Source organism: Mycteria americana, chromosome 6 (genome assembly GCF_035582795.1).
Source record: "Mycteria americana isolate JAX WOST 10 ecotype Jacksonville Zoo and Gardens chromosome 6, USCA_MyAme_1.0, whole genome shotgun sequence".
In the NCBI taxonomy this organism is placed as follows: domain Eukaryota; kingdom Metazoa; phylum Chordata; class Aves; order Ciconiiformes; family Ciconiidae; genus Mycteria; species Mycteria americana.
In genome coordinates, this window is record NC_134370.1 from 55701332 (window position 1) to 55726343 (window position 25012).

General features: G+C 37.8%; 1 protein-coding gene across 6 annotated transcripts in view; it reads left to right on the forward strand.

Moving 5' to 3' along the window:
* Nucleotides 1-18743, forward strand: part of NEDD4 (NEDD4 E3 ubiquitin protein ligase) — a 66074-nt gene extending 47331 nt beyond the window's left edge. For all 6 annotated transcript variants that reach the window (XM_075505966.1, XM_075505961.1, XM_075505962.1 and 3 more), the window contains 20 exons: nucleotides 565-682; nucleotides 810-977; nucleotides 2794-2859; nucleotides 3525-3644; nucleotides 4086-4292; nucleotides 5332-5409; nucleotides 5646-5700; nucleotides 5791-5849; nucleotides 6750-6815; nucleotides 9118-9347; nucleotides 9965-10086; nucleotides 10184-10254; nucleotides 11835-11930; nucleotides 12976-13049; nucleotides 13193-13253; nucleotides 13829-13888; nucleotides 13988-14095; nucleotides 14697-14793; nucleotides 18056-18128; nucleotides 18206-18743. In XM_075505966.1, the coding sequence (XP_075362081.1) occupies nucleotides 565-682; nucleotides 810-977; nucleotides 2794-2859; nucleotides 3525-3644; nucleotides 4086-4292; nucleotides 5332-5409; nucleotides 5646-5700; nucleotides 5791-5849; nucleotides 6750-6815; nucleotides 9118-9347; nucleotides 9965-10086; nucleotides 10184-10254; nucleotides 11835-11930; nucleotides 12976-13049; nucleotides 13193-13253; nucleotides 13829-13888; nucleotides 13988-14095; nucleotides 14697-14793; nucleotides 18056-18128; nucleotides 18206-18308 (2032 nt within the window). In that variant the 3' untranslated portion in view covers nucleotides 18309-18743. The remainder of the gene's footprint in view (nucleotides 1-564; nucleotides 683-809; nucleotides 978-2793; nucleotides 2860-3524; nucleotides 3645-4085; nucleotides 4293-5331; nucleotides 5410-5645; nucleotides 5701-5790; nucleotides 5850-6749; nucleotides 6816-9117; nucleotides 9348-9964; nucleotides 10087-10183; nucleotides 10255-11834; nucleotides 11931-12975; nucleotides 13050-13192; nucleotides 13254-13828; nucleotides 13889-13987; nucleotides 14096-14696; nucleotides 14794-18055; nucleotides 18129-18205) is intronic.
* Nucleotides 18744-25012: the final 6269 nt, after the last annotated feature.

Consider the following 25012-nt stretch of genomic DNA (forward strand, 5'->3'; position numbering starts at 1 on the left):
TGAAAATTCAAGTCTTATATTAACTAGCGTAACTAGTTCACTCTAGTTACGTTGAAAGCAAGGAGAGCTAGAAAGTGAACAGCTTGAGAATTAGTAGAGAGCTTTCCGTAGCTTAACCTTCAAGCCCACATGTAATGGTCACTGGCTAGTGGTCATTTTAACTGCTCAGTACTCTTCCTGTTCTCTGGAAGTATGCATTCAAATACAAACTGGTTGCAATAGTAAGAGATAATAGTTATAGTAATGGAAAGGGAATTATTTTTCCAGCTCTAAGCCTGGTTCCTCCTTCCCAGCAGGGACTGCAAAAATTATTTACACCCCCCCACCCCCCGCATGTGAATTACAAAAATAATATCTGGAATGCTATCTGATTCTTTAGTTTAACTTACACTTCACAATGACATGAATGCTTATTCTTTTTAAACAGATTACATTAATTTTTATAGCTCATGACTGTTTCTTTTTCTTCTGCCAAAATGACTATGATGTACATTTTTGCTGTTAGCCTAGCTTACTGTTGAAAGATAAAATATGGCTACTGTATGCTGACTTCCCCATCAATAGGGACAATGTAGCTGTTGCAGATATTGGTAGTGTGCAGTTGGAGGCCCAGCATGTGTTCACTCACCGGCGACAGATATCAGAGGATACAGAAAATCTAGACAACAGAGATTCCCCTGAGGTAAAAACGATCTCTAAGTGTTTCTGAAATGCAAGTAACTTTTTAATCTAGTCAAAAAGCTTGTCTTAACTATTTGTAACTTGGAACTACTTTTTTGAAATGTTTTTTCTTTATTTTCTTTTTAAAGAGCTGGGAAATTATAACTGAAGATGAGGCTACAATGTATAGCAATCAGAACATTCAAATACCTCTCTCACAGAGTAATTGTGAGATACAGAGTCATCTTGCAGAAGAATTGAATACCAGACTTACTACCTCTGGAAGTTCAGCTACTGGCCAGTCAGCAGCCTACCCTGTAAATTATTTTTTTCATTGTTCTAATGTACAGAAATATGTATATTTTGCACAAAATGTTACTACTGATAGAATTAGATCCATAAATACTTCATATTAACAATTATATTTTTAATTTCATCTCCAATGCAGAGAATTTAAGAGTAATCTTTTTACTATAGAACCCCATCTAAGCAAACATTTTATTCTTACCCACTTTGCTTATATGAATTTCTGCCTGAGATTAAAACAGACTTGTGTGAACTATTTTTCAGCCTGTAAATCTACCTCTTATTCTAGTGTCCTACTGAGTGCTGCTGAAAACTACAGATGAAGGAAGCAGAAATAAACTTTCAGGATATAGACAAAGGGAGTTGTGCTATACTGGTTACTTTTTCCACTAGAACAAGTTTTAAGATAATTCATTTTTCATTGTGAACATTGGGATAAAGTTTTATGATTGGGCTGAGTAAACCTGGTCACTCCATAGCAGTGATAAAGGGACCTCGCTCATACAGTTCCACAGCCCTTGTGCCAGTTATGAAACTTGTCTGACCTCTCAGTGAGTCTGTTCAGCTTGCTAACCCAGCAGAAAACTATTCTCTTTTTCCCCCAACTCTGTTTTTTTGCAGTTTTAGCAAGCTGAAACAGCATGCTAGGTTGTCTGACACATACTGTGGTGGCAAAGGGGAAGCAACAGGAGTACATAGCCAGGAGTGAGACTTGTCTTTTTGGTGGTAGCAAGCAATTAAATAAGCTCAGCTGTCTTGTGAAACCCGAGCTCCACAAACAGCTTTGTAACCTGATATGTGACTTGAGAAATCTACTGTCCATTGAGGAAAGCCTATAGAGGTGACCCAGATCATCTAGTCTGCAAGATTTTGGTATTTAAATAAAATCATTAGCTTTTGTGATGCTGAGAATGCTATTCCAAATGTAAATTTGGAATTTTGGTGACTATATTTTGCTAAGTTTGTGCAAAAGTATCACTGGTGTTGCTGGAAGCAGCGAAGTGAGAGTAACAAGACATGACTTGATCTCTGCTATTCAGAATCAGATAGCAAGAAAACTGTTATTTCAGCTTGCTGTGGTGGCCTAAGCAAAGGAAGAGGCAGATGTTCAAATTCTTTGCAAGAGCCAGCTAAAATGACAGTCTTGCCTCCCTTCACCTCCATCACCCCCCCCAAAAAAAATTCAAAAACTTAACCATGCTTTTTCTTTCAAGTATTCTAAAAGGGTACATAGGGAAAAATCCTTCAAATAATCGGGGAAGTTCTGGAACAAGATGAAATACAGTTGCTTAATTGTAGCAGATGAGTTCTAAATATGGCTCTAGGCAGAAAGGTGGATGCTTATGCAGAGTCCAGGGATTGAATTACTCTTCTCAAACTGGATGTCTCAGACTCTCATATCTTGTCATTATTAACTTAATCTACTCTCTGAAAAGTTGTGTTAGCTCTGATATATCACAGGCTTTAGTCTACTGACAAGATAACGCATTAAGTTTTATGCTGTAAATTCAATTGTAATGTAACTTGTTGCAATTAACTCTAATGTTTTACGTGCCAAAACTTCTATTATTAGGGTTTTCAGAACTTTCACAAGCCTCTGTATTATTCTGTCTTATGGTTGTAATAGACACTGTTAACTTAATGTTTCTAGCAGTGTTAAAACAGTAGTTTCAAAAATATTAAATCAATGTTTCAAAACAAATAAGACACTTTGTTCAAGATGAAAATTGTAATAGTTTAAAGTGTAATAACCATTGTTGACTGTTTGCTGCCATCCTTAAAGCTGCAATAATAGCTAATAATGTCATTCCTCTTCACTACTTTAAGAACCATTCCAGCAGAAGAGGTAGTCTGCAAACATACAGAGTTGAAGAGCAGCCTGCACATCCAGTGGTATGTCATTTTCCAAACCCAGGCTTCTGTAGCAGAGAAGCTGAAGGATTTTCTTCGTGTAAAACTTTTTTTTTTTTTTTAACTGTATTATGTGCTGACATTTTAAATGAGATTTGGCCTTCTGCTTCTGGCAGCTGTCCTGACAAAATTGCAATTATGAGTCTAGCAAGATTGGAGTTCAGTTGTAAAGCTTTCATGTTCCAACTTCGTGGTTTTGGTTTGACATTAGCTTAACGCATGGGTAGAGCCTGCAGAAGGAAGTGGTCTTTCCATGAAGAGATGAGTTTTGTTTTTTCAAATTGTTTGCTTTATAATTAAAAGCTGTACCACCATCCTTAGGTTATGTTTTTATGGTGACACTACAAACTATGAGCTCATAGGCAGAAGTACTAGACTGGATCAGCCATGCCTAAACCAGGTATATAAATGAATCCTTTTAGATGAGGAGCTTGAATTTAAAAAAAAAAAAAAAAAAAAAAAAAAATCTGTCACTTCATACTGTTCAGTAAGGACTTAAATACTGCTTCTCTATTTTATCCAGTTTGCAAAAATCATGAACCTTCTGGATTGTAGTTTTGTTGTTTTAGTTTGACAGAGGAAAGCCTTTTCACAGTCAGTTTCACAGTTTTCTTAACTGTTTTTCTTCTGTTATCACTAATATTTAGTTACTGCCTACTTCATCTGGATTACCCCCAGGCTGGGAAGAACGACAAGATGAAAAAGGGAGGTCATATTATATAGATCACAATTCTAGAACTACTACCTGGATAAAACCAGTTGTACAGGTACTGTCTGTCTTCTAATTACTAATGTTTTTATTCATTTAACCTTTTAAACATCTCGCATAACAGAAGTAAAGTTTAGAGACCTCTTTGAAATAGAACATCTGAAAGGCATAAACTGGTAAAGCAGTACATAATATCCGAGAGAATGCAAGGAGAGTTAGGAATGGTAATATTTATGGCAAGTCAGTCTACTATTAATGTACCAAGAAAGCCTTCTGAAGAGTGGTAGCTGATTGAGAAGCCTGAAAGACTTCTTCTAACCTTGGTAGCATAATCAGGGATGGTTAGTCAATGTTGTTGATATTAGACTAAACAAATCTATGTACTCTCTGGCACTTGCTTTATGAAACTGCTTTCATGAGTCAAAAATGTATGTTAATAGAAAAAATATATTGCTCTACAGGGCTTTGAATTTTTTTTTTTTTTTGTCATTTACCATAGATTGCTGTGGAAACAGGTCAGTCGTCAACTGTGCAAAGTATTTCTATAGGAAGACAACCACAAGCAACATCAAGTGATTCACCACAACAGTCTTCTCAGCAGCAGCCTGAAATGGAACAAGGATTTCTCCCTAAAGGCTGGGAAGTCCGACATGCACCCAATGGCAGACCATTCTTTATTGACCACAATACCAAAACTACAACATGGGTAATGGAAAACTGCTCTCATGGAAGGAAATTCTAGTTCCTCTTAAATCAAAGCTTTGCTGCTTTCAGCAAGCTTCTGTAGATTTCTTCAGTGCCAAGATAGCTGTGTCATGTCTGTTAAGGAGCTTATGTAACAAAAATGCAAAGTCCTTTAAAATATCTGTCATGAGTAGAACATTATGAATTTTACAAACTGTATTGGTACTTGAAAGTTTAGCTTGGAAGGGGAAAATACTGATGTGTATAAGTTTCGCAGATGTAAAGCATCTCCTAAATGCCACTTCTGTCATAACTGTAAAACTGTGATAGCTTATATCCGTTGTTAACAGAAATCAGTTTTGTAAACTTACCTTCAACAGGGAATCCGTTACCTTGAATTTGTCACATGATACAGTGCACAGCACAAATATCTGTGAATTCTTAAGAAATCAGGCCAAGTGCAGCTACGGTATGGATAAGGTGTTGTACAGCTACAGTTCCACAGAATGGCACTGCACACCACTAGGCAGTGCTAATAGATGGACTTAAGCATTTAAGGAGTAGGTCAATATTACTGTCAGGTGAAAGAAACAGAGAAATGCATTAAATTGATTCAAAATGAATATTCATTTCTTCGGGATTATGGAAAGACTTCATTTAACGCAAACACCTTCCCCCTACCTTCCAAAAAACCCCAAAACAACCAAACAACAAAAAAAACCCAACCACCAAACCCAAAAAGCACAAGGTGTGCCAGAAACCATGTGGAAAGATTAATGTGACTCAATTACACTAAAACTGAGTTGAATGCGGGATTTATATATATTTTTATATATATATATATATATATATATAAAAAAAAAAAATAAAGTGAGAGGTCATTAGAAGATGATTGTAAACTACTGGAGGACTGAGAATCCCCAGGGAACTACCTGGCTGCAGATTATGCAGCAATTATCTAGTTGGTACTAGGTATATTCTTTACACAATCATTAATAAAGAGGAAAAAATTAAAAGCAAAACAAAAGAATTTTAACATGCTGCTTGTTTTGTTTTCAAAGGAAGATCCAAGACTGAAAATTTCTGCTCATCCGAGGAGAAAAACTTCCCTAGATCCAGTAGACCTGGGCCCGTTACCAGTAAGTAAACCGTTTTATACTTGTTTTGCAGATACAATTTAAATGTTTAAATTAGCACTATCAAAACTTGCATATGAGAAAATGCAGCATGCTTTTTTCATACAAAAAATACTCTATTTTGAATTCCAGTGCTGAGAGTAGATCGAGGGGGGGAATGCCCCCAACTGCAGATCATGTTGAGTTCTATGCAAACTGTATGGTCAGAAATTTATAATAAAAGTGTCTCCTCTTTACAGCCAGGGTGGGAAGAGAGAACTCACACAGATGGAAGAATATTCTTCATAAACCACAGTATGTACAATGTAGTATTCTCCCCCCACTCATCATTTTATTTCTGAACATTATCTAAATTAATGGAACTAATTAAGAAATGTCTTGCAGATACAAAGAAAACACAATGGGAGGATCCTCGACTGCAGAATGTGGCAATAACTGGACCAGTAAGCTTCCCTTATGTAGCTTTAAATATTTTTCAAGAATATTCCTAATTAGAATCCAAACCAAGTCTTGTCATTTATCAGGTACATGGTCTAGAAGATGAAACTTCCAGGGTATTTGAACAAGGCATTTTTATTTATTTTTAAAGACTGTTTAGAAAGCTTTCTGTGGAAACGGTCTTTAAATGCCAGAAAGAAAAATCAGCTCCCATAGTAGTAAGAAAGTTTCCTTATCGACTGGGGGGGATTTGAAGTGGGCAAGAAACTTTATTTATTTTTTTTATCCACAGTGTCCAGAACAAAACTAGCTCAATTCATGAAGTAAACTTGGGGGGGGGGGGGGGGGGGGCCTTAAAAGGAATGAAATTCACTTCCAACTGAAAAAAATAATTATCTAGCCTTGATACTTAATCTGAAGTGCAAAATTACCAGGACTAATTGCAAAGATAGTACACATTATAATTATAGATGGGTTTTAGTGTTCAACTGATATCTGTGTTTATTAATAGCCCACATATGTAAACAACCTTCTCTGTCCATGGAAAATAGAGGTGTTTGTAGCCAGGTCTCTCATGATACAGCAAGAAAAGACTATGCGTTATGTAAGTCACCAAAGGCATTTTGGTCACTTTGATCTGGGCCAGTCACTGAGCTTAGTCAGTCACATCAGCTAATAGTAAAGTACAGGATAAATTCTAGGGAACTGATCTGAACAAACAAGTACTTTTCATTCCAGATGTTTTGAACTGTCCATACATTTATAAATTGCAAATCTTCCTTGATGCTTAGTAAAACATGTATTCCTGTTTTTTCAGCATTGTCTATGTTTCACAAATATAGACTAATTTATATTACATTTATTGTTAGAGTATCTCAAGCGCTTTTTTTTTCCCCACCTCAAAGGCTGTACCTTACTCCAGGGACTATAAGCGGAAGTACGAGTTCTTCAGAAAGAAATTGAAGAAACAGGTTAGTAATCAGTAGGAATCCTGCAGAAGGTTAAGAAACTTATGCCACTAAACAAAGGAAAGCTTAGGTTACAGTGAAAGGAAATTGAACTTTGTAACCTGCTTACGGAAGGTAGATTTACTGTCTGACTGCAAATACATTTGTGAAGCAGCGACTTGGTAACAATTAGCATTTAATCTGTCAGTCGGGTTTGTGACTTTATGCAGTGATGAGACTGCGAGCAATCTAATTGAAAAAGTAGAAATTCTAAAAGGTTGAAACAGTTGTGAACCTGGAAGCAGGCTGGCAACAGAAAAGTTTGGAAATCACTGATCTAGCATATAATAGTTTTTGGAACTCAGATTATGGAAATAGAAGTTCTCAGAATAGCTTTTAGACTGTTCAGATAGAAATCTGTACTGTCATCTTGATCAGGCTAGATGACTGTAATAGATCGTTATAGCCTTAAAATCTTAAGTTTATGAATCTCATTTGGAAGTTCTTGTTTGAAGTGGCAGTGCCAGATATGTTTATAATGCATAGCATAAAAGACTGTAAATAGCATCTGGATATCCGGATAACAATGTGTCTTTGCGCAACTGCAATCAAATTTGGTATCCTTGGGAGATATTTTATATATATAATAATAGCCTTTCAGTTTAGACCCATACTTCACCTTTTACCTACCAAGTCTGTCTCGAGCCTTTCTGAAACCTGTGCATTTTGAGCTGACGTGTAAATTGCACACAATTATATATGCACCTCATTTCTTGTGTTCCTAGTCAAAAAAGCTTGGCGTTCATTCAAATGTCATTATCCTAATCTGAGAAGTGATAGATAGCTCAGCCACACAATATAATCGTAGTAATTTAAGAATTAAATACAGGTGTAGATTTTAAAGCATACATTACTATTGCCTTTTAAGCATTCACAAATACCGGAATGACAATTAGGGTAATGGATTGATTTATATTGAGATTTAATTATTGAACGCTATTTTAATCAGCTAAGTTTGGTTTTAGTAATTGATTTTATTATTGCCTGAACTTTTTTTCTGATAATTTGATTTGCAACTGGAATATATATATTTTTTTTTTAATTTAGGGATATTTACTGCTTTCTGAAATGATGAAAAAGACCTATATATTTCAGCCACCATATAAATTAGAGATATAATATTGTACAGTATTTTGCAACTTGGAAAATGACAAATAATGTGCTCCCCCACCCCAAGTAATTATTTTTTGTTTGTAATTTGGATCAAACTGTTGTTGGATATAAATAGGCATTCCATTTAAATGCAGCATTCATGTTTGGGGTTTTTTTTTTTTTTTTATTTGGGACATTTAGGGTAGATTACTTAAGGAGTATAAGAAAATAAAAAGGAAGCGTATCTGAACATGTGCTCTTGAGATTGATTTATTAAATATTTCTGCATTCAAAAATTCATTATTTCTACTCAGTGTGTGACTAGTTCTTTGAAATTTGAAGTATATTGAGTTTCATTGCATCATCCTAATCTAGTCATAGAGCAACACGAGTTGAAATTTCCTGTTCCTGTTCACTGAATTTCTCAGTTTTGCCTGAAGTAGTTGCTGAAATAAACTGTCTGAAAACAAGTGAAATCAAGAAAATGCTCTGTTCTCATATAGTGATTTAATGATTCAGCAAAGTTTTATTCCTGGCTTATTAGGGGCTTACTCTGAAAGCTCAGCAGCAAATAAGAGCTCCTTGGATATTTTTATTTAAGTATTTCCCTATATGATAGTAAATATAAACCTTGTGATTTGTTCCTGTGACTTCAAATTTTAAGTGGACCAATTTTTATTTTAATATTGTACCAATACTTGTTTGTCATGTATGTCTTAAGTAAGAGAACGGGACACCTAGCCTTATAGTTAGAATATTGAACTAGAAGGTGAAATAAGTCAGGTAAAATTGTTCCAAAACAATTTTATTTATAAACGCTGAGCTTTTTTTTTTAATCAAGCTTATAATATGATGAATTTTCAGTGTTGAAAGAGATTCTCCGCCTTACTGCATGCAGAACAACTGAGCATATACTGTTACTAGTAAGAACTTATTTTAATCCTGTTTTCTTGGTTTGAAATAGAACTTAGTATCTGAAACTCTCCATGCTAGTTGAATTGTATGTAAGTAGAGCCTCTTGTCAATCATATTGTGTTATGTTTCCAAATTATTTAAGAAAAGGATGTGTGCCATTCTTTCTTTGTTTACAGAATTTGCATACTCTGCAAGATTGAAAGATGCTGGGTTTTATTCTATTATTCTATGGTTTTATATTTTTTTTTCTTTTTTTTAGAGTGATATTCCAAATAGATTTGAAATGAAAATTCATCGCACAACAATCCTTGAAGATTCTTACAGAAGAATTATAGCTGTAAAGAGAGCAGATTTCCTTAAAGCAAGACTTTGGATTGAATTTGATGGTGAAAAAGGTTTAGACTATGGAGGAGTGGCCAGGGAATGGTTCTTCCTTCTCTCTAAAGAAATGTTTAATCCTTATTATGGATTGTTCGAATATTCAGCTACGTAAGTAATACAGGTCTGGAAGGCATGAAGACTAGTTAGGGAAAGCAGATCAATTGTATTTCTCATACCTACTTTAACAATGGAATTACTTCCTCCCCCCTCCCCCCAACTGTATAGGAGGGTTTAGTTGTTAATAACTGCAATATTCTGCACCTAGTTCTTTGTTTGACAGAAGAACCATGTGGAGACAGTACCTGTATTTTTTTTCAGCAGTCTAATGTAAGCCATGTCATCTTTGCATAGACAAGCATATGCTTGCAACCATCTGCTACTTGCAGAAGAGGCAGTGATTTAACAAATAATGCGGAGAATGTTATTCTGACTACTTTAAAATTAATAGGAGTTAAGCCTTTCTCTTTGGTATATCTCTAACTTACAAAGGTAGTTTGTGGTGTTTCAAAACTGTTATTTCTGCTATGCTAATAGAATCTTCTATTGAGTATTGTTTAATATTAGACTAGTGATTTATTAATCCAAATATGATTATTTTTTCAACTTCGTGAAAAGTAGTACCTGATTTAACCAGTGATGTCTTTCAGATCTTCAAATGTGGGACTGTTCCAATAGTACAACATCTTGTTTTTCTTTCTCTTCCCTGCTCCCTCCCTCAACTCCAGAGATAACTATACTCTGCAGATCAATCCAAACTCTGGACTTTGCAATGAAGATCATCTCTCTTACTTCAAGTTTATAGGTCGGGTAGCTGGAATGGCTGTTTACCATGGCAAACTTTTGGATGGTTAGTATTTATTTTATGTAATATGATATTTAGATTAATATTGTGCATATTTTGAATTAAGTTACATACAGTTCAATTTATTTGTTCTTCTTTAAAGCCTTTTTTATTCGTCCATTTTACAAGATGATGCTCCAAAAACCAATAACGCTTCATGATATGGAGTCTGTGGTAAGTAATTTGCTTTATCATGTATCTTAGGATTTCCTTTTCATATTAATTTTTTTAATATATCTTTAATGACATTGTGAAGGTTGAAAGTGCATGATTCAAATAAATTTTAGGTTGTATCTTTTATAAGTCTGTAAGTTGTATAGGAATTAAAACTTCCAATGAAAATCAGACACCCCTAGACTCTGGTTTAAGTCAGTTAAGCTGTATTGAAAACTTGACTCTAAACTTTCTATGATGTTTTCTTAAAATATTTTTAGACACTAAGGTTCTTCAAATATAAACATCTTTGGGATCCCTGTGTCAACCTGTTTTTTTAATTAGTTTATGTCTTTTGATTATTAAAAAGAAATGTATTCTTATACTTTCAGAGACTGAAAATATTAATGAGTGATACAATGTAACATTTTTAGAGGAAAACATGGTCCTTACAATTGTCTTGTTTGTTTGTTTCCCTGATAGTGGTTCTTATCTAGAGTACTTGTGGGCAGAGTGATTTGTATTCGATCTCTTTAATCTATTACTGGTGTTGCTGTCCTATAAGAATACAGAATATAGTCCCTATCTGTTTCTGAGTAATAGATTTATAGATGTGTCCCGATTCTCCTCCCCCCCCAGTACTATAGAATCATAGCATGGTTTGGGCTGGAATGGACCTTAAAGATCACCTAGTTCCAAGCCCCCTGCCATGGGCAGGGACACCTTCCACTAGATCAGGTTGCTCAAAGCCCCATCCAACCTGGCCTTGGAACATTTCTAGGGAGAGGGCATCCGCAAATTCTCTGGGTAACCTGTTCCAGTGTCTCACTACCCTCACAGTAAAGAATTTCTTCCTAATATCTAAGCTATATCTACCCTCTTTCAGTTTAAAACCATTACCCCTCATCCTATCACTACACTCCTGGATAAAGAGTCCCTCCCCCTCTTTCCTGTAGGCCCCCTTTAAGTACTGGAAGGCTACTATAAGGTCTCCCCAGAGCCTTCTCTTCTCTAGGCTAAACAACCCCAACTCCCTCAGCCTGTCCTCCTAGGTGAGGTGCTCCAGCTCCCTGATCATCTCTTGTGGCCCTTCTCTGGACCTGCTCGAGCAGGTCCATGTGTTTCTTATGCTGGGGACCCCAGAGAACACAGTACTCCAGGTGGGGTCTCAGGAGAGCAGAGGAGGGGGAGAATCACCTCTTTCGACCTGCTGGCCACGCTTCTTTTGATGAAGCCCAGGATGCGAGTGGCTTTATCTTAATTTTCATTTCCTAAGGGTCTTTGTAGTAACACCTAACAATAAAGGGAAGATAAATACAGGATGAGAGACAGAGAAGAGTCCAAAACACATTACTTCAGATAATGCTGTGACATCTTATCATCATTTTGCTATGTCAGAGAATTTTAGTCCTGAGATTGATGAGTCTTCAGGTTTCAAATGTCTTTAAAGGTCTTTGTGGCTTTGTACAATTGCAGAATCTCTGTATCCAATACAGGATTATCCTAGGCAGCAGCATTCACTGGGCTGTAATGAAGCCTCTTATAGCTTAAAAGGTGGCTACTCTATTTTGTATTTACTATTTTGTTATTCTCTCTCTTAGGATAGTGAATATTACAATTCTCTGAGATGGATTCTTGAAAATGATCCAACAGAACTGGACCTAAGATTTATAGTTGATGAAGAACTTTTTGGTCAGGTTAGTATATTTATGTACACTTGACCTGTGAAATTAGCTGATTTTATCTCTGTGGTATTAAGAAAAACCCTTCATTCACAGTCATGTTGGTTTGTTCACTCAGCTGCTTCTTTTAGCTGGCACATGCTCATGCAGTGCTCTGTTAGCCTGGCTGTGATGTGATAAAGGACTTGGAAATAAGCAGAGCTTTAAAAAATAGCTCGTGCTTTTTTCTTAAATAATACTTGTATTGAAATGTAGCTGTTGCTGTGAATGCAGCTGAGGCTAAGATACCCATACTCCCATTACTTAATCTGGAGTAGAGGTTGGGTTTATGTGATTGGCTGGAAAGGATGAGCTCTTTTGGAAATGTTTGGAATCATAAGTTTCCCTGGGAGATAATAATAGTGTTTTTTCTCTAAGATGTACTAGAAAACTATGGAATAAACAAGTTTGTTGTTGTGTAGAAAGCTATCTAAGATAAGTCATGTACAAATACCACAGGTCTTGAATAAAAATTTCAAATTAGAGGATAGTAGGATAGGATAATAGCCTTTGTGGTCTTGTGTAACTAAAGTGATCCTAAGTAGGAACGTGAAAATGTACATCTGTAATGAACTGAAAATCAGATATTTGTCTACTGAGGTTCTAGTAATATAAGTCATTACATAAAAGATATGCATATTGGTTCACTTATTTACTGCGACTGTTGCTGAAGTTGTTCTGTAAGTGTTTTTCCTTGAAATTTGGAAAAAAGGCTGGGTCATTGAATATGCAGTTAGTGAAGTCCACATTACTGACAACTTGTGTGCAAACTTAGGTGATTTATTGTAGCAGGTCAGAAAAAATGGAGGTTGCCCATTGCAGTCTGGCATCCCTGAGTAATACATTTTTTTAAAACAATCAACCAAATTCTATTTATTCAGGTGACCTGTGAAACTGGTTCTATTTCTCATAGTTTTCAAATTCTGCAGTCTTCAAGAGTTAGCTAAATTACCTAATATTAACATATGAATTCTGTTACATATGTATCTCATTTAAGACCTATTCTGTGTATTGCATTTAGACCCATCAACATGAACTGAAAAGTGGTGGATCGGAAATAGTTGTCACCAACAAGAACAAGAGAGACTACATTCAGTAAGTAGTGGTCACTATGTGTGATGTATCTCACTGGATTGCCCCTCTAGTAATAGGGGCTGTGTGTTAGTTGTATCAACAAAAGGAAGTTGTTGCTTTGTGTATAAATTGCTTTTATTTTAAATGTTTTTGGTTTTTTACAGTCTTGTAATTCAGTGGAGATTTGTGAGCAGAGTACAGAAACAAATGGCAGCCTTTAAAGAGGTATAGTTTTAATTACAAAAAAAATTCTAAGAATTTGTTGCATCTAAGCTTAGACAAGCTTTTCTGGACATCCTGAAGATCCACAGATAATGTTGTTACAGCTATAAAAAAGGCAGTGATACTGTTTGTACTGTCAGTTTTGAATTATTGAATCTTTTTGGTATATTTTTACTGAGGTGTTTAATAACTCATATTGAAAAATTCGCTTATTTCTCAATCCTGGCTGACAGCTTTAGCTGTAGTGCAAACTATTTAATGAACTCTGCAGAAATGAAAATTAAATCAAACTAATCGAATTAAATTAAACTAGCTGGTTTATCCTTATTTGTACAAATGATATTACATATATGATATTCAGACTTATATATTCACCATCAGTGTAGCACAATAAAGACGTGAGATAAGTCAGAATTAAAAGTGCTATAACCAAACTGGGGACTGCTGGTGTCCAAACATCTGTATTTGATGTATTGCTTTGGCTCTGTTTACTAAAGCATCTAAATATCATTCTCAGTGAATAAGAATGCTTGAATAATGTTGACTTGATCTTTTAAAAACTTCCCTCATCTTTTTAGGGCTTTTTTGAACTAATACCGCAGGATCTGATTAAAATTTTTGATGAAAATGAGCTAGAGGTAAGTGTATCATGGAAAAGAAAACAAATTATGTTGAAACTTACTGAAACTTACTGACTTAAACTTTGTTCTGGCTTTTTTTTTTTTTAATCTGTGTAGTTATTAATGTGTGGACTGGGAGATGTGGATGTGGCTGATTGGAAACTACATACAAAATACAAAAATGGCTACAACATAAACCATCAAGTAATACAGTGGTTCTGGAAGGTATTGTGAAGTTCTACTATTTTTTTTACTTAAAACCTGTTCAAAAGCTGCTGCCTTTCAGCTATGCTAGTTTATCGTGTGATTCATCAATAGGTAGGTAAATATTTGATCATTAAAACTCCTGAGAAAGATAGTAAGAAAACTAAAGATGAGATGCATGGTAAGAATGTAAATACACTATTGATACTTGCTTTTACAAAAAAATCTATGTCTGACTGGGGTTAAAGATATTTCTGTATAGGTTTTTCTGGCGTGGTTACACTAAAGAGGTGTTAAACTCTTCTGTTTAATAAATTACAGGAATTTGGCTGCTAGTTCATAACATCAGGAAACTTCAAAGAAAGTAGGGGCCAAATCTTCAAGGGAAGTATTTTAACAGCCTGCTAAGCCAGTAACCGTACTCTTGTTACAGTGCCATTAAAAAATTGTTGACTTCATAGCTTTTAGCAATAGGCAGAGAAGTAGGCTATGTGTGTCACTAAAAAAACCGCATATATATAAAGGATAATGATTTTGAGATAGAAACTATGTTGTATAAATCTGCTAGCTTAAAACCTTAATTTAAAAATAAATCTTTAATTGTAATCATTATCATACATAGGCAGTCTTAATGATGGACTCTGAAAAGAGAATAAGATTGCTTCAATTTGTTACTGGCACATCACGCGTACCTATGAATGGGTTTGCTGAGCTGTATGGTGAGTACTTATGATTATGTTCACAATAAAGTAACAGAGAACATGATACCGATAGTGTCACGATATTTGACTTCAAACGTAGGCACATTATTTTTCAAATTTTGCTTTAAAAATGAGTATATACTAGCAGTTTTAAGAAGCAAAGTTAGAGAAGAGTCACTTAGATCACGTTTCCCATGCTCTAGAAATACTTCATTTTAATTCTGTTCTTGGGAGTTTTTAAATGTATAGGACTTCTCAAATTAATATGGATTTTAAAGTTGTAAAGAGCTGCAAAAATCTCTGTTTAACATGTGATTGAGCTTGAAGAAAATTCTCAGTTAGATAAGATCTGATTACAAAGATATGCTGGCATCAGCAGTTAACTTCAGATTCTTGTAAGTTCCCCAACTGCTTTTATCTGCTCACAAGCCACAGTTGTACAGATAACAATTGTTTGTAAGGATATACTCTAAAGAGGACCACTGACGTGACACAAGTTAAACATAATGCCAAAAGAAAAGTAGTGAACCTACAATGCAGAGACTGAAACAAGCAGATGGCAGCAGGGAGCAGACTTTAATACCAAAGCCAGAAAACCCACTGTGGAAAGACCGCAGGCAAGCGGATAGAACAGCCCACAAAGGGTGGGGGTGTTTTGCTTATGGGAAGTCTGTTTTCAGCTGCCATCAGCTATTATGTTTTCTGCTAGACTACTTTATTAAGGCTAAAAGTGCTTGAGATCCTATGCAAATGACTGAATAGCCTAACTTGTGTATTTGAATAAACATTTCCTTCCTTGTAAACAAGACAGTAATTTGTTTATAAAACACTAGAATTGCGAACAAATACCACCCACCGTGTGTCCCCATTTCTCCTTCTTCATTTTCATTGTGTAAATACTTGGTTTATTTTTTCCATTCCATCAGTGAATGAGTTGTGAGTTCCAATGGGAAGGACAGTGCCCTCAGTGGACTTGAGGCATGTGCCTGCTGTTGCACCTGAACCTTGGTACTGTTGGAGTTACAACATGTGCTTATCACAGTGGAACCCGATCAGAATTCTGCTGCCTCTGGATTTTTGTTTGTCTAAAAACTCTACCAGAGACAGAACTAAGGAATGATATAGGGAAAGAAACTACTGAAGCTCTTGGCTCCTTTCTGCCCAGCGATTAGGATATCCTTGGGCAGTCTTCTGGCCAAGTCCCAGTTTCTGTAGTTCTATTCACTCATTAATGAAAAATTCAGTTAGCAGTTGTCTTGCACAGTGCTTTGTTTCTTTCTCTTACAGTTACTTCTGCTTTACTGTGGCCAGCATGCCATCCTCACTAAACCCCAGTAATGATCACAGTCACATTTCTAGTACCTGCTTGTATTTGAAGAACTGTAGGTGGTTCTTCAGTGCTTTGTGTTGGTACGTGGCTTTTTGCTGCTGCCGGGCTGCCGCTGTGGTTGTTCTCTTCCCACCTTCGGGCCGCAGTCCTAGGGCTGGCTTTCTAGCGGGAGATCTCCCTCTTGTGGCCCAGAGAGGCATTTCTGCTCATAAAAACGGAGTGCTTGGTGTCTGGGGGCAAATCCACCCAAGTTTGAGAAGTAGGATATAGAACAAATGTGGCTTTCTTGTATTTCTTGTCTTCCCTGCTTTGCCAGCCTCTAGTTAATTAGTTGGATAGCTAAAATTAAGACTTATTCTTATCTAGCTATTAAAATGGAGTTTTATTTTCTTTTCACATGGTAGAATGCACCGTCAGTCATAGAGCTGCCTCTCTGCTTCATCCTTATTCCAGGCATTCTTACTAGTTACCTTTTCTAACCAGCCTTCTGCATTGAAGAAACAAGTAACCCAAAGAAGAAAGTAAAGAAGAGGAGCTGGAAGTGTTTCCACAACTACTGACATATCTGTCTCACTGATAATATTTTAGGATGAAGTGCTCAGTGCTAGTTCTCATCTGTCTGGTTCATTCACTAGACTTGTATGAAGTGTAGTTTCTGTGCATTGATTGGTATTTCCTACCTTTTTGTGTATGTTAGTAATTGTGAAAGGGATGTTTGGGATGAATTGTCTTTGGTTTTTGTTGGGTTTTTTTTTCCTATATATAAGTTGGCTAACATCTTCTTCCAAATCCACTTCTACAATGTGCATTATTACATGTTGTTATAATATAATTTCATTATGAGTATGTATACATTTCTCTTTTTATGTCTCCATAAAACCACATATGAAATCTTTTTGAGCTGACAATTATAACTTATATAGTTTAAAAAACCAAACAAACAGAACATTTTGGAGGAGTCATAAAAAAACCAGGAAGGTGTCTGTCTGCATTATAAAACCAAATTAATTTCATAGGTCTAAAGTTACTCTACACAGCACTTATACCTCATCTGTATTCAGAGATCAACGTGTTCTCATTACTGCTGCTCATTTTTAATCTGAAACATGTTTCACATCTTCCATTTCAGAAGCTGAAGGCTACTCGTTCTTGGGTAGCTGTCTGCCTTGGAATACAATTCTCTAACTGTATTGATGGTCTCCTTGTAGAATAGTCAGAGGACACCCACATTCAGAGATAATCTCCTGTTCTCTGACAAGATAGTGATTTTTTTTTTTTTTTTAACTACACAGTCTTCTCCAGGCATACACAAATGCTTTCAACAGCTTAAGGAAATAGTTACGAAATGCCCTTGCATCCGCTTGGCAAGAGTTGAGAGGTCCAAGAAACTTTCAGATATGACATGCTGTAAGACAGTTGCTGAAGGCAGCAGGCATAGCTGGAGCTGCACTTGCTAGGCAAAAATTCTCTCAGGTGCATATATACATCCCTGGAGTACACATATGGTTACCGTGTTCCAAAAAGTTCTCAGTTACTCTGCTCTGTTGCGTAGGTAGAGGTGGATATTGAATACTTTCTGCCAGGTTATAGAACTTGGCACATTGTGATAAACATATCTAAATTTTTACATGCAAAGTTTATAGAGTATAAAACTCTCTTCTGCATAAAATTTTTCAATGCCAACTACTATGCATATGCATTTAGGTCTTAGACTTCTGAGCTTAAGGTGTTAAAAGTCTCTTGAAATTAAGATATAGCAAGAAATAATTAAAAATACAAATGAATTTGGATTATTGACCGTTACTGAATATAGACTGTATTTGATTCATATAGGTAGCTCCTACTAACATCAGAATTGGATTACAAAATACCAAAATATTTTATAATTTGAATATCTAGTTATAAAAGAATCTCATAATGGGGTGAAAATTGATGTATCTTTCTCTGCAGGTTCAAATGGACCACAGTTGTTTACAGTTGAACAGTGGGGTACCCCTGAAAAACTGCCAAGAGCTCACACCTGGTGAGTATTTAATTTAAGTAAATTATGACCTTTAGTAAGAGTGATAAAATACTTAAAAGTTTTCATCTGTTTTTCAGCTTTAATCGCTTGGATTTGCCTCCATATGACTCATTTGAAGATTTATGGGATAAACTTCTTCTAGCGATTGAAAATACTCAGGGTTTTGATGGGGTTGATTAACAGACATAAATTGTATCGGTCCAGTGCTGCAATTTCATCTTAAGGGTTTACAAACAAATTTGAATTTTCCAGGGACTACCATTGTATTTAGTCACATGGCTATTGAATATTCATAGTATCACTTGTAAAATAAGTAAGTATTAAAAATTCACGAACTTTTGAAAATGTATTTTGCCATTTCCACAGTTTTCTGTACTTTGCTAATAACTACAATATACACATTGGATGGGCCAGTGCCAAGTAAGTCGAAAACTAAAATGTTTTTAAGCAGTTACCTCTTCTACAGTATTTGACATTGTCCTGCTGTAAACTATTGAAGTAAAACTGTGAAGAAATCTTTGCAGAGGGTGTAAATTTAAATTCCTGCTTGAAGAGGAGCAACTGAAATTGTTAAACTGTTTAAAAAGAAAATAAATTAAAAAAACAACAACCCCCCCCACCTCAAACATCCTCCACCCCACCCCCACCCCACCCCCCAAAAAAACCCCCAAACCCCAGAACCATCAAACTTCATGTAATGCAGTATCATAATCTGTGCTGCTTCAGGCTGTTTGCTACAGATCTGCCCAAAGCACCTTATAATTCAGCATATTAGGTAAAACATTGGAAAGCATTTGTTTGCGTTATCAGCCATCAGTTTGTAGAACATTGACTTGCTGACACATTTTATTTGTTAGATTTATGTTTCTAACTTGCTTTTGTTAAAACAGCGTAACAAAACCAGGATTTTTATATAAAACAGACAAGCAGCATAATTCTGAACTGTAATGAGAAATTATATCCATTTTTTGTCTGAATTTGTATACTGTCGTTGGTTTATTGAGTGTTCATCACTTTTTTGAGAAATTTGTAGTTCAACAATGGATATTTTCAATTCAGCCTTTTGCAACAAATTAATCTTAAAGTGAAATTTGTATGGATATCACTCAGTATTAGTTACTGGTAGTTAGAGGCCTTTATTATCCATTCTTGCAGTATTGCACTACATAACAATAAAGAACATGTTTACAGGGTTTTCTGGGACAAATTCAGCAGTCTGATACGTGCAAACTTCTCTGAACTGCATGGAGGTTATGCACATGTAACCAGGTGCAGAATTTGGTTCTGTAATATGTTTACAGGTTATGCTAGTTTCTATAGCTGCATTTTTATATTTTTTTTCTCCACTGTTAGTTAGAAACCAAATTTGTTAATACAGTATAACCAAAGTCATAACCACCAATGTGCAATTTATTGTAGATCAACTTGTCATATAAATATTAGTTTGATTTCTTTTGTAAATGTGGGTATTTTTTTGTATTAATGTTAACACTTTTTTTGAGCAAGTGCTGGTTAAAATGATTAGCAAAGTTGGTTCTAAAAGAAAAAATTGGTTTTATATACTTGGCTTGCTCTAATTTTAACATTTTATTACCAATATGATCTGAGGAAATGACAGTACCTAGCTTTGGCCAGCAAACTTCTGTTTAGTCACAGTCTTTATAAATATGCAAGAAGGAAGTGTAGCACATCTCTCTATAAAGATATGTAAATTATGTAACAAATGTAATGGGTCTTAAGGGATATTTAAAATCCCACTTTGTTTTATTCTTTGACTAGGCCATTAGGGCTGAGAATATTACATGTAAATAAAGGTAACTTATACAAATTTCCCAAATCTATATGCAGTTTTGTAAAACATGAATGATATATCAGTAAATCTGTATAGATTTGAATGTAGCAGGTTTTGTTGCATACTTTAAAGTATAAAATAAGGATCCTGAGAGCAGTAAATAAAAGTTTATTCTAATAAGTTGTGACTCCGTTCTTTCAAGTGCAAATCAGTAGTCTTGAAATAGCAAGAATTCAGTAATTTTAGTGTACTCCTAGGTAGACCAGGGCAGCAGTTCCACCACAATACGCTGCTACTTTTGTATAGGTGTTGAGGTGCAGCAGTGCTGTTTCCTAGTGTTCTGCTCCCATGACATGCAGTCTTTGAAAAATTAATACCATGTTTTTATAAAAGCTCTAGGTCGCTGTGAGCCTTCATTGTATGGCCAGCCTAGAAACGCTACATGGCAGACAGGCAATGGTGGAGGCCCCACAGAAATGCCAGCTGACTGCTGCCGAGGGAGGGTCAGGTTCCTCTCTCCTGCTGTAGGAACACCCTTCTCAGCTGGTCAGCAGGCATGCAGCCAACAGACTTCAGTGGCGAGTGCGGCAGGGGTGCAAAAGGGGCCCCGAAACTCGGCTCCAGGCAGCATGGACTGCCCAGCAGTGATGGGGATGCGCCGCAGGACTTGGTCCCCAGTGCCAGCTGGGGCAAGCAGCCCTGGTGCATGGGTGGAAGCTCGTGGAGAAGGATGCTGCTGCCAGGTCTCGGGCTGCAGGAAGTACCTGTTGCCTCTCCCTGGAGCCAGGGCAGGGCTGGCCTTGCCTGCAGGAGCTCTGCTCTGGGCAAGGCACTGAGTTGCCCCATGAAAAGAGCTACAGGAAAAGTGAGCAGACCTGTAGCATCGGGGAGGATGAACAGCAAGAGGTCATAAGGGTCTTCGCAGAGACCTTGAAGAGGCAAAGGACCAAATCACGCAGTGGGAGTAAGAAGGGGCAGCTGGAGGCCCTACTTAGGCAGGTGGTGGATGGAGATTCCCAAGATGGGTGAAGCTGGAAGCTTGTGACTTCTGGCATCAGAAAAAAGGCTTCTTCTCCACCCATAGGTATGAATTCACAAAATTGCTATGGTGCTGTAACAGATGAAGAAAGGAACAAGTTGCATTAAGGGAAAGGTTCAAAGCCAGATGGGCCTGAACCAAGTGTTCACACCGAGAAGTGGTGGGTGACAGAGTGCAGAGAGTCCCTTCTGTGGGCTTTAAACTACGTTTGTTGAGGAATGGTGATAACAGCTTGTGGTTAAGTAAGAGAAGAGAGGTCAATGGTGTTAAGTACTGGTGCAGAGTGATGGGAGCGAGGCAGCCCTTGTGGTGGAGGCTACAGGCTGAAGGGGGCCCACCTCATGTGCTGGAACATGCTCACAGGCAGCCAGGGAAAGACCAGGAGGAGCAAGAGACATGGCTCATATGGCTGGAGCCACTCGGATGTAGGGAGATCTGTGGAAGGGGTGACAGGCTGGTACAGAGCTTTGCCAGCTCTGAGTCAGGGGAGATGCCTGTATGGGAAACATCCTGGTGAAGACTTGTCCTAGGCCACCTCTTCGTCGTGAGGAAGTGGGCAGAGAGGTCTTGAAGCATCTCAAGGAATCCTGAAATTGCAAACCCTGGCTCTTGCAGGAGACTAAATGCCCTGACGTCTGCGGGAAGGGCAGTGTGAGGGGATGCAATCTGGGAGGTTTCGGGAGGGGGTCACGAACAACTCGACAAGGGTGCTGGCTTGGCCAACCAGGGTGATGCTCTCCTGGATCTGCTGCATGTCCTGTTGTACTTGTATTTTCTGCACGTAACACTCTGTATACACTTAGATTTTGGGTGGCAACTCCAAAGATGCTACCATGAACATTTACCTATTTTTTTCACCGGGAACACTGTTCCTAGTATGGCTCTGTGTGCCAGCTGCAGACTGCTGACTGTGGCATTACGGATGAGAATTTAACAGCTGCTTCCTTGTGTGTTAACAACCATCTCTGTTACACTGTAATTACTCTTAACACCCAGCAGCGCCAGATGAGCGGTAAGGCAGGAAAATTTCCAGGAAGGTAAGAGCTAAATGTACCAATCTGTTGAAAAAAGGAGTACATAGGGTTGACATTTGGTAAGAGATTTTGTGTACATCTGGTTAAAAAGCCTAGATCTGTCAAGAAAGTATCTTTTAAGGGGAGACTTGAGCAAGATGCTAATTCTAGAGCAGGGACTGACTGTCACATGAGGGAGAAGATGGCTGCAACAGGAATAGTTTCACTCTTCTCAGCTTTAAAAACACTGCACTGAAAATTCACGGGTGGTTTTGGTAGTAGTTTTCTGGGCTGCTGCAAGCCTGAGAGCTGTAAGCTAAACAGTTCCCTGCCCTTGGTTATGGCTTCTGCAGGTAAATACCGATTCAAACTGGCTTTAATAGAACCTGAAAAATAGAGCTGCCTCTAGTCCTTCTTCTTTTTTCTCTTAGCAACATGGAGCTGAGGCTGTGCCCTGCCTGTAATCCTTTTCTTCTCGCAGCGCGGTACCTTCCCGGCCCTCGCGCGCTCCGCTGCTCCAGGCGGCGGCGCCAGGGAAGGCCGCCAGGTGGCGCCGCCGCGGTGCCGGGCCGGCGCTGCCGGGGAAGGCCGCCAGGTGGCGCCGCCGTGGTGCTGGGCCGGCCGCGCCGCGGGGCCCGTCCGCGCCGCCGGCGGGAGGGAGAGCGGTCCCGGCGGGAGGGAGAGCGGTCCGGGCGGCGGGGGGGGAGAGCGGTCCCGGCGGGAGGGAGAGCGGTCCGGGTGGCCGGGGAGAGAGCGGTCTGGGCGGCGGGGGGGGAGAGCGGTCCCGGCTTCGAGCCCCGCCGAGCCGCAAGCGTGAGGGGGCTTGGCTCTCACCGCTACCTGGAGCGGGGCGGGAAGCATGGGGATGCGATTTAGGCAGCAAGCTTCTTACAAGGTGGGGTTAGATCGTCCCAGGACGGTGTAAAACCGCTTGGAAATTTTTCAGGGGCTTAACTTTTCTTCCAGCGAAGTTAAACCAGTTCTGCTTCGTGTTTAATAAGGGCGGTGGTGACGTTTATTTGTGTGTTAATTGTTACCGTTATACAGCGAATAGTGTTTCTGAATAAATAAGTATGATGCTGTCAAGGAAGTGAATTTATTTAGCCTAAAAAAGGTAAAGTATACAAATTAACCTCAATTTGCAGTATAAACTGTTTGTAATTCAAAGGTCTACTTAGGCTGCTGTGGGTGAGGTTTTCTTAGATTTTCAATCGATGTCAATAATTTGATTTGTATTGACTTAAAGGCTTTTGGTCTGAAATTGTCTTTCTTTAAAATTTCTCATTTCTCCAAAGGTGGTCATGTATGTGAAAATGCAGTGCAGTCTGGTGCTACGGAAATGAGAGTTTGGGTATGAAGAAGAAGCATTCCACAATAACTTGGAGGTTTGGGGCAGTGGGGGCTGTGGTTTTTTCTTCAAAATTCATTTCTCTCAGCTGACAGATTTTTGGGCTGGCTGTTATTTGTATCAAACCTTTCGCTTCCCAAGGTGGGTACAGGTGATTCTTCAGCATTCTTGTTGCATCATGAGGCAGAGCTGTGGGTTAGTAGGAAGCTAAAACATTAATTTCTTTTAAGTGCCACTGAGGCTTCGCTTATGCTGCTTGAAGGACACATGACTTAAATTATTTTTAATTGCTATTAATGTCACATCTGTAGCATATTAAACAAATTATTTTTTACTAGAGACAGGGTTGAGTACTAACGCATCAAACCTAGGCAAAATGTATGAGTGTAGGCTACTCATTTTCCTTCTCTATACTATTTTTCCCTCTCTAACCTCATTGTTTCATACGTAAACTTACTTTGCAAGCTACCTAGTGCCTTGGCATTTGATTTGTTCTGTAAATCCATAGCACAATTTGGTGCTATTTCACTAATTGACAGTATCTTTACAAAAATCTGCATGTGTCTCATTGAAATCTACAGATGCCTCTGGCATACTGTCAATGTGAAACGTGTCCTGGATCAGCACAAATTTCCTTTTTTGCTTGTGTACTTTTTTCAGTGCGACTTCAATGCTGCTTAGTAAATACACGATACTCTCATCAATTCCCTAGAGTGGGAATTACATATTTACGATGATAACATGCTAAAACACGTATGAAGTAATTGAAACTGAATATGTGTAGTTTTAAATACTGTTTTCATTTTACTCATTTCTTGTGTGGTCAAAAAGAATGTCAATTGTTAGGAGACCAGGCTCTTCTGTCTGTTGTTCTTCATGCTGCCTGTTCATTTGCGTTTTCCTTTCTGTTTCTCATTCATTAGTTTGTCCCAGTGCTTGGGTTCTTCGCATAGGGTCTTATCAAATTTTCTTTGCTTAAGATTCTGCTTGTTTAGGGCAGTTTGTTTATTTTAGTATCTCCCCTTTTTAATGAACAATTTCTTTAAAGGAATCAATGTGCAGTTCTTACGATGTGAACTGAGAGGAGCTCACTAATTTGTCTGTAGTTAGACCACCACCACCAAGAATCCATACCTCTGGTGCCATAGAAGCACCTTATTGAAACATTTATAGGTCTACAAGGCAACCAACACCTACCATCTTCCATTGTTATAAATGGGAATTAAGCATTTAACAGCTGCCGTATTGCTCTGCAGCATCACAAAATCAGTAGGAGATGCAAGCACAAGGTTTGGTACTCTTACACTAAATCATTTTTCTTTGAAGTGGAGACTTAATTGCTTTTTCTATGTGGAACATATATCATTAGCACGCTAATCAGAATACAAACAGCTTGCAAAGGGGATAATGAGGGAGAACTTCCATGTAATGCTTGGTTTACATCCACGTGACTCTGTAGAAAAATGTTTTGTTTTGCTGAGCTGTCCTTAATTTGAGGTTTCTTGCTTAATGAGACTTCAAACAAATTCTGCATTGTAGGTTTCAGGTTTTCATCCCAGAGAGAGGCTTGGGATTTCGGGGAGGGGGGAGGCAAAGCGGCTTGGAAAACCTGAACAGACATTAAGTGAGCATGCCTCTTGAGGAAAGACAGATAAGGCAGCCTTCCTAAACGTGACAGAATGTAAAACTTAC